Source organism: Pipistrellus hanaki, assembly GCF_964339955.1.
Source record: "Pipistrellus hanaki genome assembly, chromosome: 3".
In the NCBI taxonomy this organism is placed as follows: domain Eukaryota; kingdom Metazoa; phylum Chordata; class Mammalia; order Chiroptera; family Vespertilionidae; genus Pipistrellus; species Pipistrellus hanaki.
The window spans coordinates 170587706-170611820 of record NC_140505.1 but is presented as its reverse complement, the minus strand read 5'-3'; the positions used below and the strand labels follow the sequence as shown (position 1 = coordinate 170611820).

Genomic DNA, 24115 nt, shown 5'->3' with positions numbered 1-24115 from the left:
CCCGCCAGGTTTTTTGGGCAGTGAGCGCAGCCAAGGTGTTACAGTAGGAATTAGTAGTTCATATAGTCCGGCCCTCCAGCTCTCTGAGGGACTGTGATCTGGCCTCCACTTTAAAAAGTTTGAGGACCCCTGCTGGTTGATGGAAGAGCCAGGGCCAATGTCCAGGTTTTCTAACCATCAGAAAACTGTCCTGCAATGTTATTCAATCCCGGTTTTGGTTCCCACCACTGGAAACCTATGATTTTAGGTGCCATAGCATAATGAAGATACATGTATATAGACACATGCCAAATGGAATTAGCACTGAGCCCACTGATGTTCAGGCAGGAGTACAAGGTCCTTTCCAAAGGCCATGCTTACTATTCTTTGATAAGCTTAGTGGTCTAAACACAAGTGAAACCTTGCTGTCACATATTTAGGCAATGCAGTCCCCATAAGATTTGTATGTAGAAAATCTCATCAACCAAGATTTCACTTCAGAAATATCAAAGCTAGACCCATCTGTGGCTGGGGATAGTCTCATCACACAGCATTCGTTCTTCACATATAAAAACTCTAGTGTAAACTCTTAGTCCTGGCCTTTAACATCTCTTCAAATAGCTTTTCCCGTGCTCACTCACATCAGTAGCTCCACTGCCTCTGATCCTTTTACATGAATTTATTTCTATACAAGGCTCTAAAAACATCCCTTGGTTTGTACATAAGTTTTTTCTTCATTTTAAATTGCTTTATAACAACTGGTTTCCTATTTTTTTTTTTCAATTTTCTTTTCTCTGAAATCTGCCATGATTGGGGGGGAGGAAAAAAAAAAGGATAAAGGAAAATAAAAATGTCACTGGTCAGAAGACAGGGGGGGGGAGGTAAGAAAGGGACAAAAATAAACAAAAGATCAAATATGAAAATTCTCAGCGATAATGCATTTATAAACACAGAAATGGTTACAACAAAAATGGCCGTGATGAGTGGGTATATATATACTTATATATATATATATATATTTATATATAAATCCGTGTCCAGCAACTGACCGTGGCACCTAGGAAGCTAAGTCCAGTCCTTGTGTTTGCCCTGAACTTTCCCTTCTGTGCAACACTCCTTTGTTCGGAATTTCACAAAGCTCCCACAGCTCCTTAAGTTTTGGGACGGGGATGCTAAGTACAGGGCCTTGGTTGGCAGAGAAGGGAAGAAGCTCCAAGGAAAACCATGTCCCACATTTCCAAGCCACCCTCGACCATTTGGGGATCACCGGCCCCTTGGGGACCACATCTCAGCTCATGCCCCTTTACAAATACAGGGAGTCTGACCCCCACCCAGATCTCCTTCCTCCAGCATTAGGTAGAAACTGAAGTGAGACCATGAGGGGGAAATGGCTCCCAGTGGTCAGGGCACATGAGAAACTTCTGTTCTTACACAGGCAAGATTGGAAGAGGAGGCTGGTTGCATTTAGGGCTTTCTTCTCTGTGGTATCCGGGAGGGCCAGCCTCTAGTCTTCTATCAGCCTCAACTTTGAAGGTTATGAGGGTAAGGGGAGAGAGTAAGTGCCCATAATGGAAACGTTTCTATGAGGTCATAGCAAATCCCCCCCTTGAGCACCAACTCCCAATTTTTAAAAGCTTTGCTTAGGAGGGAGGCTGCTGGATTACACTACCAGCTCAGTATTCCTTTGCCAATCAGGAGGGCGGATGATCCTTTTGAAGAGGAGGTGAGAATAAGGATGGTATCCTGTGAAGGAAGGCTGTGCCTGAGGCCCAAGGAGGTGGAGCCAAGGCCTGCCAAGGAAGAAGACGTTTCCCACCAAGAGAAGTGAGAGGAGACCAGAGCTTCCTCTCCCTCCTCCCAGGGCGGTGGCAGCACAGGTCTCTAGGAGCTGGCCAGGTGCTCCACCTGGATGGTGCTGGTGGTGACAGTGAGGCAGATGTCCTTATGATGCTCCGCCGTCTTATAGGGGGTCAGGTCAAAAGAACACTGGGGTGGAGGGTTGGGGTTGCTGTCCCCACCACCCCCACCCTGGGGGGCTGCCCCAGGGGACTGGAAGTGTGGTGGCTGTGGTTGCTGCTGCTGCTGCTGCTGTTGCGATGCCTGGGAAGCCTGGACTTGGGATTGAGCCTGGGCTTGAGCTTGGGCTTGGGCTTGGGCGTGAGCCTGGGCGTGAGCCTGAGCCTGGGCCTGGGCCTGGGCCTGGGCCTGGGCCTGGGCCACTGCTGCCGCTGCTGCCGCTGCCTGCACTTGTTGCTGGAGATCAGGAGGGTTGTGTTTGCGCATATGTTTCATAAGGTACGTTTCCTGGGAGAGATGGTAAAAAAGAGTTGAGAGGGGAAAAGAAAAGGAAAGAAGTTACATATAACTAGCATCCTGGGCTCTTAGTTTAAATAAAGCAGTATTTACACTCAGATATATTCTGAAGCCATAGGCAAGTTCACCCCACGAGCCACTTTCAGGGCTCACTACTGGCTAGAAAGGGGGGGTCCTTTAGAGCAGCAGTTGCCAACCGGTGGTCCCCGGACCACTGGTGGTCCGTGAGGTTCAAAAGGTTGGTGACCACACCTTTAGAGTCATCATGGACATTTGATTGGCACAGGAAAAGGCTGTCATTTTCTCAAACATCTTCGAATGGAACAACTTTAAAACCCTTTTCTAGAGTCTAATGGAAATACGTAACTGAAATCTTTCTCCTCCCAAATTCTCAAGTGGCTTTATTTTGCCTTATGTTCAAGTAAAATGAAGAATCATTGCTTAATGATCTCTGTAGGCTTAAGAAATCAGGCATCCCCTAAATTCTTCAGCTATGGGTCTGTTTAGTTTTTGTTCTGTCTGATTCTGTAAGTTGGAGCTAGGGAAACAGCAGATTCACTGCAACAGGTCTTTATCCAGAAAGATGAGGTGAAGTGGATTCTAGACTACAGGCCTATGAGAAAGGAAAGAGAAGACACTGAGCACTCACCGACGTATATGCCCGACTACAGATAGTACAGGTGTACACCTTGGCATGCTTCACCGTATGCGTAGATAGGTGCACCTCTAGTGAGGCTGCGTCTGTGTACGCCCGATGACAGTTGTGGCACTTGAAGGGTTTATCTTTGTTGTGCTGCCGTCTATGGGACTGAGAAAATTGGCAGAAATGAGGATGAGTGTATTAGACTTTTCCCTCTTGCCTCCCAGGTTCTCTCTCCTTCTGAAAGCAGTAGAAATTGCTTCCTATGAAACTTTAGGAGCCACAGGCTAAGGGAAGAAGCATACCTCATGCAGCATAGACCAGGATCCTGAAAGTTAGAATGATGAATATGCTTGGTCCCACTAGTCCAGTGGTTCTCAAAGTGAGGTATGGGATTGTTAGGGGATACCAAGACCTTTTTAGGGGATCTGTCTATAAGGTCAAAAGTATTTTCAAAATAATAATGTTGGCCTTTTCACTTTAATTCTCTCATGACTGTGTGATTAAATGATGCATAATATTGTAATAGATTGAACACAGCAGACACGAGAATCTAGCCATCTTCTGGTAAGCCATATATTAAAGAAATGTGGAAAAATGTAATTCTTCTCACTAAATTTTTGGGTGTGTGTGTGTGTGTGTTTGGGAATGCTGTTTGTGTTTTTGCAATGGGTTTGCTATTTTTTAAATGAACTACTAAACATCTTCTCCAGTTTTTCAGTTTCACGGTATCTATGTAGATAGATATTACCCACATCAACAAAAGCTCTTTGGGTTCCTCAATAACTACTACAAGTGCGAAGGGGTCCTGAAGACATTTGAGAACTGCTATATTAGTCAAATGGCATTTCGACCCCGAGTCTTAAAGTCAAGGCCTCATGCTGAAGGAGGAAAGTTTACCTGCAGATTGGAGAGCTGTGTGAAGGCTTTCTCACAGCCTGGGTGTACACATTTGTATGGTCTATCACCGGTGTGGATTCTGCACGGGATGAGAAAACAAGAAAGGAAAAGGATGTCAGCAAGGCCACTTGGGGATTGGCTCTTTAACAAGCCTCCTCAAGGACACTCCTGCCCTCCCATAGGAGTGGGAGTAGTACGAGATGGGTCTCCAGGATACCTCAGCTGCTCTCTGACACGGGTCAGGCTGTAGTGCCTGATTTCTGCTCACTGCCTGCCATCACTCAGCTCAAGATGGGCTCCTCTCTGCTGGGGGAGGAGGGATGGGTGGCACAGCAGCCCCGGGACAGGCAGTCACAATCTGGTATACAAGAAAGCCCTTACAGTAACTGTCTCTGATGAATGCGCAGAAACATAAGGTGAACACAATGGTAGGGAAAAAAGAAACACGTAACACTTTTTCCTTGGCCCCACTATCCAATTAGAAACTATCTCTTCAGCCGAAACCGGTTTGGCTCAATGGATAGAGCGTCGGCTTGGGGACTGAAAGGTCCCGGGTTCGATTCCGGTCAAGGGCATGTACCTTGGTTGCGGGCATATCCCCAGTAGGGGGTGTGCAAGAGGCAGCTGGTCGATGCTTCTCTCTCATCGACATTCCTAGCTCTCTCTCTCTCTCTCCCTTCCTCTCTGTAAAATATCAATAAAATATATTAAAAAAAAAAAAAAAAAAAAAAAGAAACTATCTCTTCAACTTCAAGCACTACTCCCAGAGAAAAGTCCTATTGTCAAAGAAAAATACAGTTATGATAATTGCGGAAAGTATGTGATATGAATACTTATACAAACTCCTTCAGGCTTTTCCCAGTACAGCCCCCTAATGGCAGGAAATGTCTAGTTTAGTATCAATTTGACCTCTTTTCCAATCTCTACAGGGTCCTCCACTGAAATGAGCCAAGGACTTGATGGTGCATGAACATCTCCTCATTAGGGACTTCAGAACCATCTTCGTGACCAGGTGGTTTTCTGGACGTCTGGTATAAACTCTTGAAAGCATCACAGGATGTGTCTCCTTGTGAGGAAAGCCGGACTCCTCTTCACAAAGCAAGGTGTCGGACCACTTTAAGATCACCACATCCAGAAGCAGCCAGGTGTCTATTAAGAGTCTTGAACTCCACTTCAACGTGAGATACATTAAATGACATCAATTCTAGTTGGCAGGCTCACTTTCTCCTAGTCACTCCAATTCATGGTACGAACAGTAGACATCCTTACGAAGTATGAGCTTTTTCACTGTTTGTGGCTCTTTAAGATTTAAGACATGTTTGGTTTTGTTCTCTACTCCTGGCATCCCTTGGAGCTTGCTTGTTGTTTTGTCACCAGGCTGGTACCCAGCTAAAGTCTGTATCTCCCATTCATAAGCAGTGTTCTAAGGACTAGAGGTAACATCTTCAAATGCCCCAGCTTCGGCATCAAGGAGAAAACCTTGCAAGATGTGTGCATGGGTATTCTCAAGGAAGGAAATGAGGAAAATAAAGTTGTCTCTGCTCCAGATCAATCTCTTCCTCCCATGCATCCAGGAATATCATTCACTGCATCTCCCCAATGTAGCTTTTGCCTCAGAAAGGCTCTCTCTGAGCATCCATGTATTTTTCAAGCTCCATGTTGCTGCTTGTTCTTCTTCCCAGACGCCAGTCGTGTTCTCCTCCAGCCAGGTCTCTCCTCCAGCCAGGTTTCTCCCCCGCCCCCCGCATGCGGGTTGTTGTGTGTGTCCGGGGCGGGGGTGGGGAGGGCATGCCAGCAGGGCGGGGGCAGTAGCCCGCCACTCTCCCTTACCGTGTGTGCTGCTGGAGGTGGGAGAGCTGGCGGAAGGCCTTCTGGCAGTAGGAACAGTTGTAGGGCTTGGCCCCCGAGTGGATACGGAGGTGCTGAGCCAGGTAGGAGGTGTTGGCGAAGCTCTTGGAGCAGTGCGGGCACTTGTGGGGCTTGATGGTCTCCGTGTGCATCTTAGAGTGGATCCTGCCGGAGAGGAGAGGAAGGAAGGGGGGAGGAGGAAGCAGTTCGATACCACGGGCTCAGCTCTCTGCTGGGTGAAATGATGTTGCTCGAGGGATGAGAACACCCCCTCCTCCCTCCTCCCAAACACATCCGGCCTGGAGAGGCTAATGACGAGGACACCAAGATCTAGGTTGTTGCTCATCTTAAGTCGGTGGCTAGAATGGCAGTGAGATGATGAAGAGCTGCAACCCCTGGTTCCTGGTAGCCTTAAAGATTTGTTTCGTCAACCCTCCGTTTGGTGCTAAGGTTACACACTCACCACAGATACCCTGCTTCCACACTGTAATTTGAACAAAGACCAATACCGCCTGTTCCCCATGGACCTGAAGTTGAATGCACACCTTGGCTCTGAACTGAAGCATATAGTAAATGCAGGGCCTGCTCTGCAGAAGATTTCCAAACACAGACACAGAGAGAAACCACAAAAATCGTTCCAGACTTTGGGATTGAAGACCACAATTTTCCAGGCCCCCCACACCAAACTCCTAAGACATAGTTTAATTTTCACAAACAGTAATGGGAGAGAATTGAGGCTCGCAAAGGGCAAAACTGAAAAGGAAACGTGTGGAGAGAGCAATAGGCACAGGCAACATGGTCTCAGGATGGAGGGTTCAAGGCCAGGTAGTGGGTAAAATCAAGAGCAGCCTTACCGGGTGTGCTGCTGGAGGTGAGATAGCTGGCGGAAGGATTTCTCACAGAAGTTACAACTGTAGGGCTTAGCCCCTGAGTGGATACGGATGTGCTGGGCCAGGTAGGAGCTGTTGGCGAAGGTCTTGGAACAATGTGGGCACTTGTGGGGCTTGGTCTCGGTGTGTGACTTGGAGTGGATCTGCATCTCCGACTTTGAGTAGAATGTCAGTGAGCACATCCGGCACCTGGGCCAAGTGAGGGCAGCAGTTAGAACCTTTCCCACCGAGAGGGCATTGCTGAACCCTCCCCTCCACTTCCAAAGAAGCCAACCTTTCTGATCTCTCTCTTATTCCAACTACATTGTAAGGTCCATGAGAGGAGGAGCTGTTTTATTTATTTTTATAGTCGAAGCTTCTAACACAGCCCAGTACAATACAAATACTCAATACATATTTGCTGAAAAATTGGATTGCCAAGTGTGTACAAAAACAAGAATTCAACCAAGGAAGACAGGAAAATCTTATTATGGGCTTTGGCTGATGTGAATTTCGCTGGGCTAGGATCATCAGCTAACTTCTGTTTTCCTTCTGCCTGTAATTTTAATTTTAAAGAACTCTTTCCTTCAATTCCCCATAAAAAGTACATCCATCAGATATTCCTCAAGCTCCTGAAATGATGAGGACAAACTGGCTAGAATACCCTGGTCTCCTTTCCCATCTTCTCTCAGATTTTCTCCTATTTCCTTTTTGCCACGATTTCTAGAGGGATGGGGGTGGGGAAGTATTAGAATTTCACTACTTGGGAGGGGCTTTTCCAACTCATGTTTATCTAGCCTCCATCCTGTATCTGATGTTTCACGAGCCAACCACCCCCACCTTGTAGGCAATCAAGTAAAAACCATTTTTGCAATGAGCCAAGGTATCTGTTAGAAGTGGGTTGTGTCCCTCAAATAGGTAGGAGAAACAGATTTGCAAAACACCAAGCTTCTGTGCTAAGCCTTTCCCCTTTCCTCACACATGGAGCCAACATTAGCACTTTGGGTTGACAACAATAGAATCTGAATACACTTTTATTCATCCCCTGAGTTGGTAATCTTCCTGCTCTGCAACTGTCCAACAATACCAAGTAAGAAGGCCTCTGAAGACAGACCACAACTATTCCGACATTAATGGATAAACGGTGTTTCTATGTGAGCTAGAACCCTAACATTTCTAAACAAGTCACCAGTGCACAACGAAGACTGGTAGAAAGGGCAATAACCTAGAAGCCAGGTAACTGGGACAAATCCCTCTTCTTTGGGTCCTCCCAATTTATCACTGTAAGAGGGCCTGGGATGGGGTGAGGGATTTCTACTTTTTCCTGGTTCTAGGAGAATCTCTGGAGAATAACTGAGATCAAGGCTACAAAGAACTCTGAGCTCCTCAGAGAAAAAGATATCACTGTTAGCTGGGGTATGGTTTCTATTAATGCTTCTATTAAAATTCTAATCATTAAGGCCAATTTCGTTTTCTCTAGCTACTTGATAACTTGAAGGAAACTAAGTTACCAATTAACCAATCTCTGGGATGCCCAACCATTCTAGAGACGTGGAGGTTCTGCTTATAGGTAGCACAGTCTAAGGGACAGAGCCAATGGAAGACACCCCACAGGAAATCTGGATACCTAGACTCTCTACTCAGGGTTCAGTTATAGGATTGCTCATCAATCCAGACCTTAATGTTCTGGTCTGTAAATAGAGAGATAAATTAAATATCTGCCCTACAAGGGCCAGCAGACAGAACAGTCAAAAGTAAGCCAGTATTCTCTAATAATAAAACTGCATTGGGCTGGCTGGTATGGATCAATTAGTTGAGTGTCATCCAGTGCACCAAAAGGTTGCCAGTGGGATTCCTAGTCAGGGCACAAGCCTGGGCTCGGGCTCCATCCCCACTAGGGGACATGCAGGAGATAGCCGATCGATGTTTCACTCTTACATCAATGTTTCTCTCCTCCTCCCTTTCCGGTTAAAAATCAATAAAAATATCTTTTAAAATAACAAAACTGCATTAATGTTAACAGCATCAATGTGATGGTTGTGTTCATGCTACTATAGTTTCACTAAGACTGAGGTTAGGAACTGGACACATTGCCACTTGGGAGGGGAAGTGAATTAAAGTTATAAAATAATTCCCCTTAGTTGCTAAACTTCTTAAAAGTGGAACAATACATTCATTTTAACTCATTTAGCTACCCTGATTCCCCGAAAATAAGACAATGTCTTATATTAATTTTTTCTCCCAAAGTTGCGCTAGGTCTTATTTTCGGAGGATGTCTTATTTTTGGGGAAACATGGTAGTATATATGAGTGCTGTTTACATCCTTAATATGAAACTAATTGTAAAAAAAGAAATAACCATCAAAGTTTTCAACTAGACAAGAATCCGAAAATCTTAAATTAATCGATAATGGACTGGCAACATAACCAGAATTCTCAAAAGGTACTAAGTATAATGATGATGATAATAAAAGTTTGCCATCTGTTGCTGTGCCTGATATTGCCAGGGAACTTGTTTCCACCCTCACAACAAGCTAGAAGTATTAACCCTGATTCATAGAAAAGAACACAAAAGCTCAGAAAGGTTAAGTAATGTGCCAAAGGACAAACAGTTATTTACTACAAAGCTATGATTTCAGCCTAATTTAAAGGTTCCTCACACTAGAGGTATCAAGGAAAGGTTGGACAGTCATCTTCCAGGATGTTGAGAGAACTAAAGCTTAGGGAAGAGACAGCATAGGTGACCATTAAAGTATTTCCAACTATGAAATCTTATGAAGCTAAATAAGAATACAAGTCCTTTACTGCAGTGTCGGGTAGTCGAAAAGAAATCTGATTTAGGAGAGTTATGGCAGTGAATAGTTAACAGGGCAGAGAAAAGCCAGCACCCCCTATAACAGGGTGCATAAGCTCCAGGGGGCACCATTCATATTCAACAAGAGAAAGGTGCCCCTTTGGAGGCATGAAATACAATGGCCTTGCTTACAACAACTATTCTGGATTATCATCCCATTTTTTTCTCCCTAAGATGCTCAAAAACTATTTCAAATTCTCTGATTTTTCCTCAAAACAGTCCCACAAGACAGATGAGGGCCATGACTGACCTTCCATTTTACAGATAGGAACTCTTTAGTCAGAAATAAGTTGACCTGTCCAGAGAAACAGAACCCAATTCCCCCAACACAGCCAAATGCCACCTGCCAGAGGAATGGATGTGGTTGACCCACATATGCATCGAAAGAGGGATTCTTTGTGATTAAAAAGATTCACTGGAACTTCAGAGTTCTGAGTTTCTGAAGAAATCCTGTCCATCTATTGTAGAATGTAATTAGTTGCCCTTAAATTTCAGAGTTCTCTTTAGTCACCTAGGAATAGGGACGTCAAGAATTCAAAAAACATGGAGGGTGTAGAAAATCCCACCAGGGCTTCCTTCTAATTGTGTATACACATTTCTTTCCATAGAGACAATTTGGGAAGTCCAGAGGTAGCTTTAATGTGGGTCCAAAAAACTAACAAACGAGAAAGCCTTGGCAGGATCAGAGGACCCTGGCCCATGTGAAGGGTTCCATAGGGTGCCAGAGAACACGCCCTCCCCCCACTACTTCTAACACAGCCAGTTCTGTATAGGTGAACCTCCATGTCACAGTGACCTCACTCTAAGCAAATACATAAAAATCCAGATTTCTACAAAATAGATTTAAGAGGGACTTTCATTTTATGAAATGATATATAAAATAATGCCTTTAAATTAATCAAACTTATCAGGTACCTTTATAATATGAAATGATGTAAACATTTTCCAGGAACACTTTTATTGTATAAAGTGGGATATACCTGTAATAATAAAGCTGCAATGAACTTTCAGATTATAAACTGAATTCTGTAGTGCTCTACACTTTCTGCATAGCAACACTCCCCTCATTTTCACTTACAAAGAGGGATTTAAAGTCTCTGTAGTTGGTAGCTGCTCTCTACAAAAGTGTACAACACAATAATAAATGCTAACTACTTTTATTTCTTTTGAAGTTCCCAACATTTCAAATCTTATCTGATATATATAAACTCCCAACAAATGGGAGGAAAAAACAAGAATTCTCCCCATTTTATAGATGAGGAAACTGAGGCCCAGAGAGGGGAAAAGGACTTGCCCAGGGTCACACAGCAAGTTCGTGGTGGAGCCGGGAACTGAATCCATGAGCCCAAGGCTCTGTCCATTTCCTGTGCCGCAGTTCCCTTCGCTCCTAAAATGGGAACAACATTGCCCATCTCGGTACACTAAGGACAGACCCAGTCTCCCAGCCATGCATATCTGCCCCTGTCTGCGTCAAAGCTGTGGCAGTGGTTATCCTACTCTAAACACTGGGACCAAACTCCCCAAACCCACTAGGGTCCTTGCTAGGTCTGCAGGGAATTAAAAGATTTCCAATGTTCAAAGGACAGGAGAGTTTGCTTATGTAATTCTTTTTTTGTACATTATCACATGCAAATATAATGCGTTTTGGCCATGGATAACTTAAAGGCAGTAAAGAATCAAAACGACTTCCATGAATCAGAGAGTAAGCTGTCATTTTATAAGCGTAAGTGGGGGAAGGGAGGCATTTTATTCCTCCCACCTTTTTATATAGACCCCTCCCACTATCCCAACCATGCAGGGTCAGGCTGGCTCAATGCACAAATATGGCTCAAAAACCAGTGGATGGTATACTGGTGAGGGGCTTACCAGAAAGGTTTCTTGGAAAAATGGGAATGGAAAATGCAGAAAGCAAAAAGGAGCTGGAGATAGAATCTCAAACCCAATCTAAAGCCTCATTACAAGAAAGACCTCCATTATGCCACTCAAAAATAACTCAATGCTGATGACCCCAAAGGGTCTCCATCCTGGGGGAAAAGGCACCAGAGAAGTGCTAGAAGCTCTGCCTTCCTGCCCCGTGGCAAAATACCTGACATGCATGTGGATCTGAGGTGGAAAGCTGGCAGAGCATACAGGCTGATTAGGGGCAAGACACAGATAGGGTAGGGAAGCTGAGACAGGGATCCTCACCCCATCCTGCCCCAGGATGACTCATACCTATAGGTCTTGCCGTCTTTCTGATGGTCATCGTCATCCTCAGGGGAGAGGACGTAAGGGTCGTTCATCTCGGGCAACCCCGATTCCAACATCCGCTTCTTCTTCCGGCCCCGGTGGGGCTTTGGGGCCACACTGCCACCTCCACCTCCACCGCCGCCGCCTCCTTCCTCTGTTAGGGTTGATGATACCTTCTTGGAGAGGTCAGGGACCACCTGCAGGGCTTGTGAGCCAGGGGGAAGAGCTGAGACAATCATGGGAGCCGAAATGGGGAAGGTCTGAGCGGATGAGGCTGTGGTCACAAGGGAGCCTGAGGGGGACGTGATTACCAAACCAGGACCTAGGATCGGGAGAAAAAGGAGATGGTGTCATGTTGTCCAGTTCTGATCCTCATCCTATTTCATTTCCCCAGACCATTGTCTAATTGAACCCTTACCACCTCCCCAGCCCCGAGTATACAGGAAACCCCAAACCCTGTACAAAAATAATGGTCTCCTAACCCCTGTCCCCGCCCCAACCCCAGTAACAGTGAGATTTACCCCTTGATTGACTCCCTTCTCTTCTCCACCTCTGAGAACAGGAGACTCCTTGATTCAGAGAAGGAAAGAATGTCACCTCCTCAAAGGCAGGGACCGCATCTTCTACTTCTTTGTATCCCCCACAATGCCTAGAGCATTGCTAGGCACACAGTAGGCTCTTAATAAAAATCTGATTGAGTAATCAAACACATTCCCCACTCCCCATGTTGTTGGAGCCCTCCAGCCTGGGGTACTGATCACGGAAGATCAACACCTCAGATTGGAGAAGAGCAGGGTTGCTCACCAGCAGTCATTAGTCCTGTAGACGGCACAGGGACCACCGTGATATTCTGGGTAACGGATGCCTGGCTATGTGGGGTCAGCTGGTCTGACTTGGACTCTGTGTCCATACTGATGCCTGAGGGCAGGGACACTGAGGCAGGCACTGTCAACAAGGTGGGGTAGTGGGGTGGAGCCAGCCCACAGCCCTTCTCTGGCAACAGCTGATCCTTCATCTTGTTGATGAACATCGTGTTCTCAATCTGAAAGAAATGGAAAGGGAAGAAAACCAATTGATGGTCACGAGTAGGGGAACGAGCAAAAAAAGGTAAAGAGCACTAAGAAGTACAAGTTGCCAGTAATAAAAATAGCTATGGATATAAAGTACAGCATAGGGAATATGGTCAATAATATAATAAAATAACTTATAAATGGTGCCAGATGAGTACTAGACTTATGGGGAGTAGGAGGTCACTTTGTAAATTACATACATGTCTAATCACTATGATGTACACCTAAAACTAATATGTCTGTATGGGAGGGGGGGGCCAATGGTAAAATATGTACACAGATAATAATTTAATAAAATAAAAAAATAAATAAAATAAATAAAAAAATAAAATAAAACTAATGTGTCAACTATAATGATAAATAAATAAATAAACAAATAAATAAATAGGAGGGGAGGGAAGTGGCCTCTTAAGGAAGAGTCTGATTTTGTCTGCTCCCTAAGCACTTAGCATTGTTTGTCCTCCTTGGATATCAAGGAATGATAGTTATTATCTTTGTGTTTCCAGAGAGAAGCCAAACAGAAACACTATACAATTCTCAGTGATGGGGACCTGATGAAAAAGCAGGTGGTTTGTCTTGCTTCAGTCTCCACCTGCTTCAGTTTCCAAGTAGCAAGTAGAACTTACTACCCAGAGTTGAAAAAAGTACACCATGGGGGAGGAGCAAAAAAGCAAACCCCACCTACCTGTCCTGAGACTGTGGGGATCGAAGGCCAGAAGTACGGGTTAGAATTGAAGTGAGATTCTTCCATTCTACCTGGAGAAAGAAAGACCACATCACATTCAGGAATAAATCTGAAGCTTAGCAATGGAGAAGTGGAGATGAGGAGTTCCTGATTTCTTCTTTGACAACATGGCTGGGAATTAGTGGTCAAGATCTTAAGATCTAGCATATTAGTCCCATTGGCCAGAACCACTCAGCGCTATACTCCTGTCCAACAGAGGCTATCCTAGTTAAGATGCTGATGAAAGAATTTATACATATCTCAGTTACCCACAGAATGTTTCACGTATCCCAAGAAAACAGAACTGGTATTACTTTCCTTTACTGGGGGAAAAAAGAAAGAAAGAAAAGAAACTGATGTCATGAGAGGGAAAGGGATATGCCCAAAGTCCCACAAAGCAAACTACTGACTAGCCTCAGGTCCTCCTCAGGCAAGGTAAATCAAATTAGTTTAGGGGATCCAATCTTGCCAACTCTCTCAGGAGGCAGGGATCACATCTCGGACCTCTCCAGAGACTCTAACACGGGACTCATCACCCAGGAAGAAACTCCATAGGTACTCCAGCAGGGTACCTATCACTGTTCCTCTTTTCCTTTATTCCTTAAATTCTCCTTCCTTGAAATAAAACATTTCTGAGTTTCAAGTGACACATCTATAGTTCTAGGAAGCTTGAAAAGGTTCTAGGCCAGAACACAAAATGCCCAAGGGAATTAAAGAATGAAATGGCAGAAATCAAAATTAAGGTATTTTTTGTGTACTATATGACACCTGGGGACCACACCACACTGATCCCAAGATCTAAGAACATCCATGGTGCTACACTGGACACCACACATGTTGGACTGAGCAGTGAGAACCCTAGGAGTTACCAGTTTAAAAAGGGATCCTAGCCGAGACCGGTTTGGCTCAATGGATAGAGCGTCGGCTTGGGGACTAAAGGGTCCCGGGTTCGATTCCGGTCAAGGGCATGTACCTTGGTTGCGGGCATATCCCCAGTAGGGGGTGTGCAAGAGGCAGCTGATTGATGATTCTCGTTCATCGATGTTTCTAACTCTCTATCTCTCTCCCTTCCTCTCTGTACACAATCAATAAAATATTAAAAAATAAATAAATAAATAAATAAATAAATAAATAAATAAATAAATAAGGGGTCCTAGCACCAGCAGTAGCAGAGAACCCCAGATTTCCACCTAAAGGGATTCAGAATAGGGACAACAGTGGGCCAGAACACATATACAAAGCTCCTGCTCTGTAGTTCTCAAGCAGTAGGTTTCTGAGAGTTTGAACTTCAGAACTTGATTCTTCTCTATACAGAGATGATAATTAAGCTTAAAACACTGGGAGTGAAGAATAATCAAGAAAAAGAATCATTCAGAATCACATTGCAAGTCACAGATGAGTAAAGAACCGAGGCATCTCACCACTCACTCATTTTTACATTCTGGTCACTTCTAGAAAGGCTTTATTGACAGTATGTTGGTCAAGAGCAGCTTCCCAAAATTCTGGACCAGGGAAGATCCAGCCCAGGAGAAAGCAGGTGAAGAGGGAGAATGAGACTGGTAGAAGGTGGAAACAAGTAACAGCAGGAAATAAACATGATCACTCTGAGCCAAGAGCAGCCACGCTTCAGGTGGGAAAGGACCTGTGACCTACAACTACAGGTCCTGCAGAGGAAATGCTGGCAGCAGATGCCAGAGATACTAAAACCTGGAGGGTAGACTGAGCACAGAAACTTGGTTTCAACTACTTAGTGACTAAGGAAATATGGAAGATCTTCAACAAAAGTGCGGCATCAAGGATCTCTCTCTAAAAGTCACCCTGTCCTTATCTTTCTCCAGAAGTCTCATCACGTTTTTTGCTCTACTAAACAGCACCCTCAATTTTCATAAATCCTATAAAGGGAAGAAGAATTGAATTTCAGCCTACTTTTTCCTAAACAGTAGCAAGGGAGAGAGGCAATGCACCAAATCTGTGACAACAGCTTCACACAAATGAAGCTCAATATTAAATGACCGAGGATTGATTGCGGGTAAATCCTGCTCCCTGAGTTATAAAATACAACAAAGCCAGACAGTCTCCAAAACAGGTGCTGCCCCTTTCCTCCCAGCATTAGGGGCCTCAGGTCCTCCTCAGGGAAGAGAAATCAAGAAACAATCAAATTAGTTTAGGGGAGCCAATCTTGCCAACCTTCTCCAGAGTCTCTAACACAGGACTCCTCACCCAGGAAGAAACTCCATATTTAATCAACTGAATGACAGTGGACTCCACACATTCAACTGCAAGGGGTTCAAATCTTAACTCACAACCCCACTGTGTCTTAACATTCCAGCTGAGAGAAACGAAATAGCAAGAGTGGTGATGTATAAAAGAAAAGTAGTAGAGAATCAGGCTGGAGAGTAAAAGAAAGGAGGGTCTAATACATAACACCCCTCTAAAGACTCAAAGAAATAAACACATTACGGACGTGAAATTTTAGGGAGGAGCTGAGAGCCTGAAAATATGAATGTCCTCACATAGGATTCCTGTGACAAAGATGGTATCTATTCATATTGCCCTGCAAGTGACTCGGGTGAAGCAGTTTCTGAGGGAACGAGGGGGCATATAAAGTGATGTGGAGGACAATATCACCACCACCGTCACCACTGACATCTATAAGTGCTTAGTGTGTTCAAGATACTGTTCTAAGCACTTCACAACTTCACACCATTTAACAATCCTATTAAGCAGAGTTCTGTAATCCCGTTTTTTCAAACAAGGAAACTGGAGGCAAACAGTAAATTACAGAGCAAGTTAGGGAAAGGGGTTCAAAACCACACAACTGAAGTACATATTCTCTGTCACCGTGATTTGATTCACGAAATAAAATTAAGAATATTTCCAGGAATGGACTATGCATTTTTCAGGTAGTTCTCATTAATGTTTTAAAAAATGAAGTTCTGATGACAGCAATTAAAGATGATATTCTCTGTCCACAACCTGTGAAAACTTAGCCACAATAACTGATTTTAGAATTATGGAGTCTGAGTAAAAAGGCCAGGCTGTCTAGAGGGGCCCCTCCACTTCCATGGATACCCAATCTATCACTCTGCTTTGGTTCCTAGGAGAACAAAGCTGAAGATCAGACCACAGCTGGTCCTAGAACAAAATGATAAATGTGCTCTGTGGACTTCTGATAAAAATGTCAGCCCAAAATGGGAGTTCATGGAGAGTACTTCTAGGCCAACTACAAGCAATATTTGCCTGTATAATGACACCTAATACATGCTATAATGCTGTTCTGAAAAGGCTAACTTAAAACTCTGTATCCCTGAAATGAGATCAAACGGAGAATCAAGAAGGCTCATATCAGAAATACATATAAATGGGGCCCCTGGGACAAGACCACTCAAATACCTGTTTACTTTACCACTTATCCTCTTAACTCTTTCTGGCATGAAACTCTCAGCAAACTATCCTGACACCCAAGCAGGCATAAATTAACAGTCCGAAACCTTAAGAAATCCAATGATACTATGAGGAAATCTCATCTCTACAGAGCAGCGGTTTGATGACTATGCAAATATACTAAAACAACAATGGTTTACCCTAGACTGAGAAAACTTCTAGTATAGTCCCAAAGAGTAGGAAAGAAGGAAAAACACAGTAAGTGGGGAGAAGTATATTGGCAGATTGAAAAATCTGGGTTCTAATTTCAACTTTACCACTGCACTGTTAATAAGAAGGGAGGTTTACTATAATTAAGTTGGACAGTACTTTCCTTTCAAGAGGTTCAAGGAACTACATATTTAGTTCTTTTTCAATCTCAAAAGAAATCTTGGAAGCACTGAGACAATGAAGAAAAAGGCAGTATTACATAGCATCCATGAAACACATAGTAGGACTTGAACTCTTACACCAGAGCTCTATCCATCTGTCCATCCTTCCACGGTGCTACCAGCCATCCAGGAATAAAGATGTCACTGCCACCTGGACCGGTTTGGCTCAATGGATAGAGCGTTGGCTTGGGGACTGAAGGGCCCCAGGTTCGATTCCGGTCAAGGGCATGTACCTTGGTTGCGGGCATATCCCCAGTAGGGGGTGTGCAAGAGGCAGCTGATCGATGACTCTCTCATCGATGTTTCTAACTCTCTCTCTCTCCCTTCCTCTCTGTATAAAATCAATAAAATATATTAAAAAAAAAAAAAAAAAAAAGATGTCACTGCCCCCATCATGTGGTTTTTGTATACATGATGAAGACCACCACCTCTTTCCCGGTAGTTACTATCTTTTGCTGTTTTTCAAATAGTGCATGATTTTCTTATTTCAGATAAATAATATTTTCTTAACACAACCTTTAGAAAAATCATGAAAGACACCAACCACCTAGGAATCAAGACTTCTGGAATCTAATTTTAGGATCATCGGTGGATGACTGAATAACTTATAACTCTACTACCCTGTTTCCCCGAAAATAAGACAGTGTCTTATATTAATTTTTGCTCCCAAACTTGTGCTAAGTCTTATTTTCAGGGGATGTCTTATTTTTCCATAAAAAAGAATATGGTACATATTTATTGTTAAATGAAAATAAAGGAAATTTATTACCTGTATATGGTACGGTAGTATGGTAGTTGTCAACACAAACCAGACAAACTGTGAATCCTACAATATCAAGAATTTACTCATTTAGCCGAAGCCGGTTTGGCTCAGTGGAAGAGCGTCAGCCTGGGGACTGAAGGGTCCCGGGTTCGATTCCGGTCAAGGGCATGTACATTGGTTGTGGGCACGTCCCCAGTGGGGGGTGTGCAGGAGGCAGCTGGTCGATGTTTCTCTCTCATTGACGTTTCTAACTCTCTATCCCTCTCAATTCTTCTCTGTGTAAAATCAATAAAATATATTTAAAAAAAAAAAAAAGAAGAATTTACTCATTTATTCAATGACAATCATGTCATCATCTTCTGGAACATCATCATAACAATCCAATTCCTGAATTTCCTAGTGAATTTCTTGTGACTCCATTTCTTTCAGAATCAGTGGACCAAATCTCTCATGTTTAGCTTGGGGGGGGGGCTTATTTTCAGGGGGTGCCTTATATTTCACTCAGAAGGAAACCTGTAAGTAGGTCTTATTTTCAGAGGATGTCTTATTTGCGGGGAAACACGGTAAGTGTTTATTTGGGTAAAGGATGGAACAGAATAAACCCCTTTAAAAAAATTCACACAACATATAATTACGGAATAGAGGCAGCACAAAACAGAAAAAAAAAAAAAATGCTCCGAGTACTCCTGAAAGGATCAAAGAGAAATATTTCCGTGTGATGAGAACTATTAGGAACAATTAGTGGAAATTATATAAAGACCACATAATTACAAAGGAACTAACCCAAAATATCAGTTCTATAGCCTCCAGCTCAGTAATCACCAACCAGAAGCACTTACAAGAAATAGAGATGCAAAGAACAATCAATTCAAATTCAACTACAGAAAGAACTTGACTCACAGATCTCAGACACTTCCATTGAGCAAAACTGTTCCAAAATGCATAACTGCAGAAAGGTTGCAATATTAGTTAAGGGCCTGAAGTGAAGAAACAGAGAACCATTTTTAACTCAGTAAGCAGACAAAGTCTTTTTCTCAGGTCCTAAGGACATTCAAAGACTGTCCCAAAAGAATTTGCGGCCTTCCTACTACCTGTAAACTCTCCCAAGTACAAAATAACTCTGAACAGGTTTATCCCAATTTTATTGGAAAAGACCATCACACCAAATCTATTTGAGTCCAACAGGATCACTACCACCACAGAGCTGGCATTCTGGGCCATCACCATCTCCCCTGGGCACTGCTGGACCACCATATCCCGTATCCTGGGGGAAGAACAATTCAGTGGTGCCCCTTGCCCTGCCCATTCCACTATAAATAATGGATGTAGGCAATATGAGGCAGGGGGGAAAAAGGATGGGGTTCAGGGAATATGCACCTATAATAATATTTAATCATGAACCTGGCTCAGAAACCTATGGGAAACACATTTTACAAACCAGCCTGGAATTGATTCTTAGGAGACACATCTCTAGGATTATAAGCTCTGAACTCAAAACTCTTTTGAATCAATACATTGTCGTTTTCAGGCTACCTAAACCTCTATCACCATCAAATCTTGTATTTTGAATTCTTCATACAGTTTTACCCACTTCAAACTATGAGCCTGTTTTTTCCTGAAAATGACACCCTGTCATATCAAATTCAGATAACTGCCATAGATTCACTCACTCAACAGACCCATTCCAAATACTAAGCTGTAATATTGAGGATATGGACCCCACTCTGAACTCAACTCTGCTGGTTCCAAATATTGGAAAGCAACTTAATAAGCTATGCCACAAGAACTATACTAACAACTATATTTGTCCCTAAGTTTCTCCTTTGGATGAATGCAGTGCGGCGCTACTCCACAATTTCACATGCACATTTCATAATTCATTCCTGATGAGTACTGGTGGAAATGGAAGGTGATGGGGACAGAGACAACTTTTTACACAAAAACTTCCTGTGTACTCCCAAGAGGTAGTAGAAAAAGGTTGATTCCCCCCCACACACAGCAAACACCAGTATTACAATTACTATTACTTAAAGAATTCTGTGCTACTGTCTCCCAAAGAAACCTATTTTATTATGACCCCTTCTCCACCCAAAAACCAGAAAAACCATGAACCCAAAATTGTCTTACCCTCTCTCTCTCTTCCTCCTGTTGTTTTATTCTTTCTCCTTTCCAGGGCTCCTGAACTTTCTGTAAACAAATTGTCTGGGTTACACGGGCCAGTTAAGGGTGCAGACACCAGAGAACTGTGGAGGAATTCTTTGACTGTCAGCTGTCAGTCCCCAAGGCAGGTGGACCCCCAGCCAACAATCCAAAAGAGCAAGGATATAATAGCAGGAGTGCAGTGCCACCCCTATGCAGAGACAAGGGAAATAAATCTAACTCCCAGATACTGAGATGATCTCTATCACCAGTGTCTGGGTTCCACTCCTGAAGGGGACACTGATTCTTCTTGGATCCTCAGGGCCACAGGTAACCAGGGGCCAGGGAACAGAAGAGTTGGAAGAGAAAGGTCCCTGCCCTAAGGACTGGCTCAGAGGGAAAGCTGGGGACTAGGGGGATGCACAAGCCCTTGTGTCAGGCACCGTGCCAGTTCAGGCCCAGCCACTTCCTCTGGTCTCCCCCCTCCACTTCGCCCCTGCCTACCAAAGGCCTTGCACCAAGAAGTACCTCCCTCAGGCTGCACAGTGGTCTATCTACTGGAGACCCCAGCTGTCCCCCCAACACCTCGGCTCCCTTGAAACAGCCCCTGGCAGCTTTCTCCCGAGGTCGCCGCCCACCCCTTCATCCAAGACCCTTCTTTTGGGACGTCCCTCCTCCTCCTCCAGGGAGCTGAACTCTGCCACCCACCACACAGACACCCGCCCCCTAAGCCCCCCCATTCCTCCGCATCGCCCGCTCCGCCACAACCACTTCCGGTTCCGGGACGGACACACGTACAGTCACACCGTGAAGCCCCCCCTTCCACGCCCCCCCACAGCGAGAAGGGGAGGGGGGAGGAGCAGAGAGCTCGGCGCGCGCCGGCTGCAGCGGCGCGAGACTCACCCAGCGGCGACGGCAGCGGCGGCGCCAGAGCGCGGGAGGGGCGGCGTCGGCTGCGGGAGGAGGGCGCCGATTGGGGCGGGAGGGCCGCAGGGGGCGAGGGGAGGGGGGGCGCGCGGTGGAGCGCGCGGGCACGCACTTTGGGCGCGAGACAGACCCACGCACTCACACGGAGTGCGTGCGAGACACCCGCAGGGCGGGGGCTCCGGGCAGTGGGTGGCCCCCTTTCCACCGCCCTCCCTCCCCCGAACACTCACCCGGAAGTGGTGCTGCCGCTAGTGCTCCTGAGAACCCCAATTCCTCCACGCCCCCTCCCCCCTCCCCCCCACGCACGGTCCAAGTGGAGCAGCCACCGAGAGAAGGCGGGAGCGACGGAAACGAAAAAGGGGGGGAGGGAGGGAAAAGGCAATGTAAGGGGGGGCCCGCAATTGGGAAAGGAAGGGGGGGGAAATGCAAAGGTCGAGTCACTTCCGGAAACGGTAGGGCACTTCCGGCGCCGCTCGCGCCAGGAATCCAGAGGACGAGTGACGCCGAGGAGGGGCGGAAGTGGCTTCGGCTCCGGGACCCGGTGGAACCCTCCGTGGATGTGACGCCACAACGGAAGTGAAGGCGGGTTCTGCTGAGGGCAGAAGCGGAGCCTTCCTCCCCGAACGCCCGGCGGGCCCCCGGCTTCCGGAAGGGGCTTCTGGGGAAGTGGGAGGGTGGGATCGCGACAGGTTCATGAATTATGCATCAAGGTACGAGCGGGGGGGGGGGGGGGGGGGTTGGGGGAGGGGGGGGGGCACGGATTCTTCAAGACCAGGGTCTCGTCTCTCTTACCTCGGTGTGGGAACAGGCGATGTAGAAAGTTATTGTTTTTTAATGGTATTCTCAAGAATATTTCAGTGCTTTGAATATGCGGGTAAGGACTGGATGTGTCCGTTTTCTGAGGTTCTTACTTAGGCCCAGAGAGTAAGAACACAGTCATCAAAATGCCACCCCGCCCTCGCTGCCCTCGCTGCGTAGGTCTGCTGACCCAAGGGTCCGGAGTTCGAATCCGACCAAGGGCACCTACCTTGGTTGCAGGCTCCTCCCCCGCCCGGGCTCTGGCCTGGGCTCTTGCTGGAGGCAACCAATCCATGAGTTTATCTCACATCGATGTTTCTTGTCTTTCCCTCTCTCTTCCACTTCCCCCCCACCCCCCAAAAAATAAAAATAAAAATGGGAAAGTATTCTCCATCAAAGATTAACAACAAAAAATACGATCCTTCCCTGACCACACCCCTTACTCTCTGCTTTGGTCTCTAGGTTCTTTTTGCCCACGTCCACATCTTTGTCTCCATGCTTTGCTTTTACACATGGCACTCATCACTACCTGACATTGTATTGTTTCCATCTCTTTCCACTAGAATTTCGGCTTCGTGAGGGCGAGCTCTTTGAATTGTTTGCTGCTGTATCCTCAGAGCCTGGCATTTAGTTAGTGGTCAGTAAATGTTTGTTGCATAAATGAACACTTAATATGAACTCTTTCAGGAAGCCTTCCCTGATTGCTCCAACCCATACCAGTGCTTTGCTCTGAATTCCTACAGCATTTAGTCTGTACCTTTCGTTGCTGTTTTATCTGTTTCATATATGTGACTCTTCAGCAAGGTTGCCGGCTCCTCGGGGAAGAAATTGTCTCATACACAGTATCTTCCTGCTGCTTTGCTGAGCACGTAGTAGATGCTGAATAATTATTCAGCAGTCACTCAGTTTTGCTTTCCGCTGTTTCCGTTACACTTGGTCAACTGTGGTCCAAAAATATTAAGTGGGAAATTCCAGAAATGAACAATTCATAACTTTTAAATTATGTGCCTTTCACAGTAGTGTGATGAAATCTCCAGCCATCCAGCTGAGTCTGGGACATGACTCATCCCTTTGTCCATGCTCTCCAAGATGTACCTTTTCTTCACTCTCATTAGTTCCTTAGTAGCCATCTTGGTTATCGGATTGACTGTGGAGGTACTGCAGTGCTTGTGTTCAAGTAACCCTTATGTTACTTAATAAATGCCCAAAGCCCCAGAGTGGTGGTGCTGGCAACTTAGATATGGCAATTCAAAAGCCAGGAAGTGATTCCTTTAAGTGAAAAGGTATATATGGCCCAGCCTGCAAGGCTCAGTGGTTGAGCGTTGACCTATGAACCAGGAGGTCATGTTTCGATTCCAGTCAGGGCACATAACCGGGTTGCAGGCTCAATCCCCAGTCGGGCATACAGGAGGCAGCCGATTAATGATTTTCTCTCATCACTGATGTTTCTCTCTTCCTCTCTGAAATCAACAAAAAAAAAATTTAAAAGAAAAAGGTGTGTATGTGTATGTATAGGAAAAATACACACATTTTGTGTGTGTGTGTGTATTTCCGTACCATCCCCTGGGGGTCTTAGAACTTATCCCCTGCAGATAAGGAGGGACTATGTATGGTATTTGAGTAAATGAATGCTGCCACTAGCCTGCACCCTGATTCAGCTCTTGGCGAAACAGAATTGAAGTCCCCCCTACTAACAGAAACAGCCCCTGGGTTAGAGGGCAAAATAACCCCAAAATAACTAAAATGCCCATTTTACAAATAATGAAAATAAGACTGAAGATTTAGGTGATTTCCCCCTCCCCCCAAGATCACAGCAATGAACTAGAAAAGAACATCTAAAAATAAACACAAATGTTTAAAACATATGTATTTTTGGCCTGTAATTATTTGTGTATAATTTTTACAAAATTAACCTTTATTGTTGAAAGTATTACATATGTACCTCCCTCCCCCCCCCCCCACTGACCCCTCCAGCCTGCCCTACCCCCAACCCCAGGCCTTTACCACCCTGTTATCTTTGGTTGGTTACCTCCCACCCACCCCATCTTCCCGCCCAAATTCTTTACTCTGTTGCTTTTCATATCTTTTTTTTTTTTTTTTTAAAGTATGTCATATTCTTTTCACCTTTTGGAGGTCTGCACTGTCTGTATTAACCTGGTAGCAACAGCTAGCAGGGTAAGCGTCTTAAGAGCTCAGATGTGACCAGACCCAGTTGCTGAATGAGTTATAGATCAATGATTTGAGAAGT

The 24115-nt window shown here is 45.0% G+C and overlaps 1 protein-coding gene across 13 annotated transcripts; it reads right to left on the bottom strand.

Moving 5' to 3' along the window:
* Positions 1-902: 902 nt before the first annotated feature.
* Positions 903-21497, bottom strand: ZNF384 (zinc finger protein 384). Of its 13 annotated transcripts, XM_084878000.1 has the most exons (13): positions 21300-21497; positions 21046-21095; positions 20131-20190; positions 13387-13457; positions 12436-12673; positions 12153-12200; positions 11617-11953; positions 10697-10789; positions 6535-6759; positions 5663-5845; positions 3833-3911; positions 2942-3100; positions 903-2283 (listed from the first exon to the last, which is right to left on the bottom strand). In XM_084878000.1, exons 4-13 carry the CDS (start codon positions 13450-13452, stop codon positions 1861-1863), a joined length of 1851 nt encoding a protein of 616 aa, XP_084734126.1. In that variant the 5' UTR covers positions 13453-13457; positions 20131-20190; positions 21046-21095; positions 21300-21497; the 3' UTR covers positions 903-1860. The 13 variants fall into 13 exon arrangements, with proteins under 13 accessions (XP_084734126.1, XP_084734129.1, XP_084734121.1 ...); XM_084878003.1 differs by lacking the exon at positions 21046-21095; XM_084877995.1 differs by lacking the exon at positions 21300-21497 and having other exon boundaries at positions 21046-21292.
* Between the last annotated feature and the right edge of the window lie 2618 nt (positions 21498-24115).

Coding starts and splice junctions, on each gene's coding strand:
- ZNF384 (XM_084878000.1), bottom strand. CDS start 13,452: ATGGAAGAATCTCACTTCAATTCTAACCCGTACTTCTGGCCTTCGATC. Junction 5,846..6,534: donor CACCTCCAGCAGCACACCCG/GTAAGGCTGCTC, acceptor CCTCTCCGGCAG/GATCCACTCTAAGATGCACA. Junction 3,912..5,662: donor CACCTCCAGCAGCACACACG/GTAAGGGAGAGT, acceptor CATCCCGTGCAG/AATCCACACCGGTGATAGAC.